Genomic DNA, 7,867 nt, shown 5'->3' with positions numbered 1-7,867 from the left:
CAAACCTGCACAAAAACACTGAAATCAAGCATAAACCTGTCCAACTCTCTTATTTCTAAAAATATACAGAAAAACATGATTTCAAGCTAATTTCTAAGTGTGAAGGTTGCTTTTAGTGTCAATTTTAATCATGAAAATAACAGTTTTTCAACTGTTATCACCGTCATCTCCTTCTTCATTGCGAAGCCGCCATCCGCGAGAGGCTATCATCCTCAACACACCACGATTCACGCTTCTCACCATCTCCACAGCATCGCCTCGGTCTCGCCATCACCACCACGGAAACGCGATCTCTCTAGTCAGGAAACCATCGCCACCGTCATACCCCACCATCGCGTGAGCTAGCCGCTGCTATCTCCTCCATTGACGCAACCATCAAACACCAACACAACGCTTCCATCGTCCGCGAGCATCTCCTCCAAGCCAGCATCCAAGACGGCCACCAGCTGCACTCAGAAAATCCAAACAGAGAAACGCGGCGCAGCCAAACGACGAAAAGGGGGAAAGCCCTTTCCCCAATCTGAAACCCTAATTGGGGAAGGAAGAGGGCAGCCACGTGGCGAGCTCCCATTGGGTGCGTCCTCCTCTGGTCAAAACTGGTCAATAAGCCTTCTCCGGTCAAAGTCTGATCAACTGAGGGGCTTTCTTGCAATTTCAGAAACTCAGAAGGGGCTAAAGTGCAGATAGAGGAAATTTCAGGGCATTTGTGCAATTTTGGAAATTTGGAAAAGCTAAAAGATAAAATTCAGTTGTTGAATTAATTTAATTTGGGAATATCAACTGAAAATATCTTCCAAATAATGTTATAATTATTTAAATCTTTTAGTTATTTGGAAGATATGAGATAAAAGATTCTATCAACTGAATACTCAGAGTCCAAGCCCGATCAAGCCTATATAAAGAGACCCAAGGACTTCACTTAATTCATTCATTCTCTCATACTCCTCTCACTTTTCTTTCATCTTGTATTCAACTCCATTCATGGAGAGCTAAGCATCTAGGGCTATTCTGCTGTAATTCCATGACGGATTCTGAGGTTACGTTCAGTTAATGCAATTGTTTACTTTGATTATTGATTTAAGTTGTTCTCTCTATGTCTTTCATCTCTCTATCTTGTTAAAAGTAAAGATTTATTAAAAAAAATAATTGAAAACTTAACTACGGTTTTGAATAAAACCGTTGGGAAGTACCTGAGGTTTTCAAAACCCCCAAAATTTAACCCCTACTGTAATATATTATTTTTGTAGTGTTTAGGCTTTGATTTTCAATTAAACATGAATTTGCAACTGAAGATCCTATTTTTGTCCAATTAAAACATTATGGATCAATTAAGGTTGAAAATAATTTACTGTTACTTTATTACATGGAAGATTAGCAATATAATAAATTTAACTTTTCATGCATGTTTAGTAGCGAATAACTTTATTCCTTAAATACTAACTATTCACTTTAGAAACTCTAATGAAGGCCAGATAGTGATCACTGGAAATTGAAGTACAAATATATATTATAGAAATATTTCAAAACAGATATTAAGGATTATTATGTTAAAAGCCAGTTAAGCTTAATTTGATGAAATATTCTACGAGAAATTATTGGTAGTCCTCACAAATTATGTTACAAGTTAATTTAATTTTTATAACTTATCTTCCTTGGAAATAAATTTAAATAGAAAAATGATAAGCTAATTAATATCCAAGATACTTAATATTTACAATTTAAGATTTATTTCCACACATGACTTTGATTTTCAACATTTACATAAAAAAAATAGAATTAGGTTTTAAATAATCATAATTTATATATACTCATTGATTTGGAGATAACTAATTTGAAGGGTCATTTACCTCGTTCTTATTGTTTAGAAAATGTTCTATTTTCCATTTTACAATCTTCATTATGCGTATATGATGCTCTTTTTCATTTTATTAGACAGTATGTTATTTTCTTTTTCTAATTTTCGTTTTGGGATAAATATATTGTTTTCATTTTAGATTAAATATTCAAGTGATCATTTGTACCTCAGTGCAATTCCATTCAGCTTTACTAATGATTAGAATCAAAAAATTAATTAATATTATATTGGGGGAAGAAACTATAAGGGAATGATTACACAATTTGATTAATGTAGAATTTTGAAAGTAAAATAATATTTAGGATTGTTTGGGTTTTCCATAGCCATTTTTAAGAATCAATGAGTTAAAATTGAGTTATACATAAATTAATTTGCATGGAGAGTGGGAAAATTAGTTATTAAAACCCATCAGTCTGACGAAGTTAACCCATATATTAACCCACATAACTTGTACTTTTATTTAGTTTTATTCATTCGTAGATATTCTTATTATATTTGACAGTAATTATTTCTTCTAACTACAGAGTTTATTTTTAATTTAAATTTACCATTTACTGCTACAAAATATATTCATTTTTTACTTTGGTTTAAACCTTTTAGTTGTCTCTATTGATGTGAGTTTTTTCCAATTTGATTTCTGACTTATTAGAATCCTCAATTGAGTTTTTAAAAGTGTTAATTTGAGTCAATTGAGCCTCTGCCGTTAAATTTAGTTAACGGGGTTAAGTTTTTGTACAGGTGGGAGGTTGATGTGTAATTTTTTGAAACGTGGCATGCTGATGTCAGAGTAATGTGCTTGTGAACCTCTCTAATTATTTTTTCCAATTTTTCATATAGTCACTAGAGTTCATCACACTCCATCACCTCCTTAGTAGTGCCAGCGATGCTCGTCCCCCCACCACCAACGCAAATCCTCACGCCACCGATTGGGCCTCGGTCACTACCCTCAAGCCATTGACGCAAATAGAAGAAACCCTCGTCGTCAGCCGCGCTAGGGTCGCCGTCATTCGCGAACAACCCTTGTCGTGACCAGGTCTGCCACCATCAGCCACTGCACCAGAGAATGAAAGAGTCTTGTCCATGACAGAACAAAGAAAGCGACGCGGCTCCATCGTAGGCGACGAACGCAAGCAAGCCGTCAGCCCAACTAAATCGCAAAACAGAGTCGTGGCTTTACGCATCTTGCCGTCGTCGAACCAGATCGAGGGAAGAGGAAGAAGGACGAAGACCAAAGACCACCGCTGAAGGAATAAACCAAAAGCTTCGTCCTTCGCCGGCGACGAACCAGGTCGAAGAAGTCGAACCAGAAACACAGAAAGCCCCAAATCTCTTAGCACCAGAAACCCGAAATTGCGACTTCGCTCATCTTCCAAATTGAATCCCAATACTTTAAATCTCAAATTCCTCTCAGATTTTTAATCCCAAATTGAATCCCAAATTCAGTTTTATTGAACCCTAAATCCCTTTTCAAAAATCCATATTTTTTCTCAACTTGAAAAAGAGCCTAGTCTTGTTTTCTCGGTGTCAACCACAACTTCGAGCACGAGTGGCTTATAATCAGCAGATTTGTAGTTTTTGGCATTGTGATATAAGCGAGAGTTATTGTGAGCAACACTCGTGGTTCTTTGGAGAAGATGAAGAATTGGGTACGAAGAGACCATTTAGATTAGAATTGATTTTTTTTTCAAGTTTAGAAAAATATGTTTTTGGCCTCTCTAAAAACTTTAGTTTCAGTCTTAATATTTTTTTTCAGAAATTCATATTATTATAATTTTACAAGTTGTCAAATTCCACGTTTCAACTCTCACCATTCCACGTGTTCAAAAATTGACACATCACCCTCCCATTTGTGCAAAAACTTAATATGTTAACTAAATTTAACGGCAGGAGCTCAATTGACTTAAATTAACACTTTTAAGGACTCAATTGGGGATTCTAATAAGTCGGGGATCAAACTAGAAAAAATCCACATAAATAAGGACAACTAAAGTGTTTAAACCTTTTACTTTTAATATATTATAAAAAGAGAAGTTAACCCACCAAATTACAAACCTTCATGAATATGTACAGTTTTTTCACTTCATCTTACCAACTACCAAATATGTATAGGTTAAATTTAATATACCTAACAAATTTTTACATTCAAAATTTTATCTTTCATACTATTCTTTTTCTTTACAAATATAAAAAATTATTTTTTTAATGAACATATTATTCCAAAAATGAATTATCATGTTTTTTTTATCAGCCAAAAAATTTATAAATATGAAAATATTTAGAGCACTTCAACTAGTTGTATCATTTCTCCAACTTAAACAATATATGTTAAGTGTAGATTAATTACATAAAATTTAAAAAGGATGATAACCCATCCAAAGAAAAAACATGTACATGAACAAACAGTGGAGGGTAATAGCCTTTCATCATTAGCTAGGGCTTCTTGCTGATTTTAGTTGCTGCTTTCTGGTATGTAGATGCATATCTATGAAACAAGAAAAGAGAATTACTTGTAACTTCTGCAACATTCTTGGCCTTAAGCTTAATAGCAGCAACTCTCTTACTCATTCTATTCCCAGGAAATGAGTACACACAACTACTAGCATCTGTCAAAGCTGTGCTCACCCATGTTTCAACATTGCTTATGTGCCACAACATGTTATTATTCATGCTTGAATCCTGTTTGTTGAAGCTACGCAGTTCTTTCATTGCTTGGCTAATTTGTTCCACACTATCAGTGATTTGGTTCACACAGTCTTGCACTGTTAGGTACTCTTTTTTGTTGCTCTTGATGGCTTGAAGCTCCTTTGCCACTTGCAAAAGGTACCCTTTTGTGTGCAGTGCCCTAGAGAGGCTCACTGACAGGGCATATTGTGCCAAGTGTTGTGGGCCATTTAAGGGGGATTTGGCATATTGGGAAAGACAACGGATGCAGAGATTAGGGTAGAGGGTGCCTTTGCAAGAGGACTCTATGTAGGTCATTGCCTTAGGGTTTCTGTGCCTTGTCAAAGGTGATGGCTCAACTGGGGTGGAAAGAAATGAGAAGAAGAGAGAGAGGAAAATGACAAGCAATGTGTGGTTGAGTTCTGCCATGTCAAAGTTGGGTCTCAAAGTAAAGATTTTGGTTAATGGAAGAGAGATTTCAAAGGTCTAAGAGATTTTTGGTTGATGAAAATGGCAATGGAGTGTGGTGCTTATATAGAAAGTTCTTCACATCACATCACATGCACACCTATTCATTCTTTCCCTTCTTTACGTTATTTTGTCCTTTACAATGCAATGAGTTGCAGTAAGAACAAATATATAATAGAATTATATATAAAGCTGGTCGGTCAAATTTAAATCATAGGGATTTAAAAATTTGTGAACAAATATCATTGGAACACAACATTTATACTACATATCTTATGATAAGATTCATATCAAAGATATATATATATATATATATATATATATATATATATATATATATATATATATATATATATATATATATATATATAGACACACATATGCCTGTTTCCAATAAAGTAGGTTGTTGGAGTAAAACCTAGTTACACATATAATAGGGTTAGACTTTTCAGAGCGTGGATTGTAAGGATTGTGATGAAGTGGTGAGAAGTAAAATAAAAATGGTATATAACGTGATATGATGAGACTTTGATGATTGTGCATGCAGGTGAATGAAGGTACAGCATGAATGTTTTAAGGCGATTCTAGTGGCTCTATGTTCCCTCGAGTTGAAGTGAAAACTAAAACTCACATAATGTTGCTTTTGGAACATTACATGAGAGACAAGTTATAAATATAAATATTCAGAGATTAATTATTGGTTCTTGACTTTGCATGCAAGTGGGAGGTTGCAATGTCTTCCAGCAACAGCCAGTGAGAAACGTAATAAAAAGAATACTCCAATTATAATTTTAATTTCTTATATATATATCACTACAGGAAAAGCGTTATTTTCCGAAGGAATAATACCGACGGCCTCTGTGGCCTTCGGTAAAGTTGACTTACCGAAGGATGTACCGACGGTCATGTAAGTGGTAAGGCTTTTTAAGTTTACCGAAGGCTCCATAGGCCGTCGGTATATTGATCGACCTAATGAAATGAAAATTTGGGATTTCCCTCTCTATTCTCCCAATTTTTGTTTCCGCAGAACCTCTCCCCCAAATTTTTCTCTCTCACCTCAGAACTGCATATTAACCCGTTTGTTGCTGCAATTGGTGTGTCGACGTTAGGATAATGACGGTAAGGAGGGTGGTGGTTGACGAAATTAGTTGTTCAAAGGGGGCTGGTCGAGGGTGGTGGTTGGTGTTGCTACTTGACGACGGTGTTCTGGCGACCTCACCACGGTGTGCTCTGAAGTTAAAGGAACTTGGTCGACGGACTTGGAGGGGCCACTGTGGGCTTCTATCGCTGTCGTGCTCTACAAAGGTTGCCATCGTCTAGGGCTATCTTGGTTGAGGTAAGTTGTGCGTTTAAAAATTCATTCTGAGTTTAATTGTTCTTCAATCTGTTTGATGTTCTTGTGGCAGCACTGTGTGATGTTGTTTGTTCGAGAAAGTTTTTTATTTTGTAATTGAAATGAGGGGCAAGGCATTGGCCTGCCAGTGACAAGGTTCAAATAACCTTAGCCGTAGTTTAGGGAAAATAAAAGCAACCAATGAAGATTGAGTAGGTGAAGATTATAACTTAGTGGTTTGTACTAATTTTTCTTGTGAACAAGTGGGTTACACTTCACCAGCACACCAATTGTCCAAGACAAAGCTCGAATGCTAACACAAACACCCCATTGCTCCCAAGTCAATCTCTCAGTATTGGGTATCTTTTTCAGAAACTCAACCTTCACTAGCTGAAGAACGACAGTTAGGCTCACAATTACAATGAACAACCTATTCTTACCAACTCCCTTAAATATGTTATTGTTCTCCAGTTCCCTTGCATTTAACTCATTGAACACTTGGCAAAGGACAAAAGAATTTAAGATAATCGTGTTCTTCACCTTGTCAGTAACATGAATGATTGATCTTCCCCTCAATTCTAAAACCAGTTGTACCATAACCTGGTACAATGCATGTGAAATCAGGTTCCTCCACATAAGTGTAGTTATCAGTGGCTCAACTCTACCTACAGTTGGCATCTTCATGAGATCATCAGTAGGTTCCTCGGTGGCTAAAGCCAAAGCTCTCCTTTTCCACTTCAGTGCCTTCTATTCCCTTGGAAAGTCTAATATCTACATGTTTTAGAGCAGGTGCGTCATTTGTGGCATCACCTGTGATTGACACCACATTACCCTTCTGCTTTAAACATTGACCCTGATTCTGTTAATCTTATCCATTCTTTCCTCATGTACTAAGATTGTAAAGTATTTCAGAATCAAGAGTGTTATAAAATGAATAAAATTCTTTTCTTTTAAAAGTATTTAAAAAAGCAAAGTGGTTACTAACTAAGATAATTGATTCTGTACTTTTTATTTGTCAATAATTATTTGGTTTAATAGGTTCGGAGGTCCCTATATTTGCGGGTTCGTTTCACTTGGGTCCTTCAATTTTAGAAGTGATCAATTAGGTCTCTAATTTAACAAAATTGAGTCAATAATACCCTTTCCGTTAAATGCAAGGGAATCTGAATGCAAATTAAACAGGTGGCATGCTAAGGCATCATTTTATTTGCAGGTGGCAGAGTTTGAGCTTAATACGTGGCAATTTCTACAATTTTTAATTTGCATTCAGATTCCCTTGCATTTAACGGAAAGGGTATTATTGACTCAATTTTGTTAAATTAGGGACCTAATTGATCACTTCTAAAATTGGAGGACCCAAATGAAACGAACCCGCAAATATAGGGACCTCCGAACCTATTAAAGCTAATTATTTCAATTGTATGGCTGTAAAGCTTATGTTATTTTTAATTATTTAAAAGTGTTTATTGCAAATGAAGTTTGATATTGATTGAATGGTTTAAAAGTGTTGTTGAAGGAGGGTGGTTTGGGTGGTGGAGGAAGCAGAGTCT

General features: G+C 35.8%; 1 protein-coding gene and 1 pseudogene across 1 annotated transcript; both read right to left on the bottom strand.

Annotated features, from left to right (window-relative positions):
* Positions 1–4,139: 4,139 nt before the first annotated feature.
* LOC148191556 (pectinesterase inhibitor 9-like) lies at positions 4,140–5,008 on the bottom strand. The gene has a single exon (XM_088101103.1). The coding sequence runs from the start codon at positions 4,943–4,945 to the stop codon at positions 4,286–4,288; it is 660 nt and encodes a 219-aa protein (XP_087957229.1). The 5' UTR covers positions 4,946–5,008; the 3' UTR covers positions 4,140–4,285.
* A 1,552-nt stretch (positions 5,009–6,560) lies between these two features.
* Positions 6,561–6,995, bottom strand: LOC148191555 (putative calcium-transporting ATPase 13, plasma membrane-type pseudogene; annotated as a pseudogene).
* Between the last annotated feature and the right edge of the window lie 872 nt (positions 6,996–7,867).

Source organism: Vigna umbellata, chromosome 10, assembly GCF_029865625.1.
Source record: "Vigna umbellata cultivar VRB3 chromosome 10, Vumbellata_1.0, whole genome shotgun sequence".
Classification (NCBI taxonomy): Eukaryota; Viridiplantae; Streptophyta; class Magnoliopsida; order Fabales; family Fabaceae; genus Vigna; species Vigna umbellata.
The sequence above is the reverse complement of the archived record's forward strand: the minus strand, read 5'-3'. Positions and strand labels throughout refer to the sequence as shown.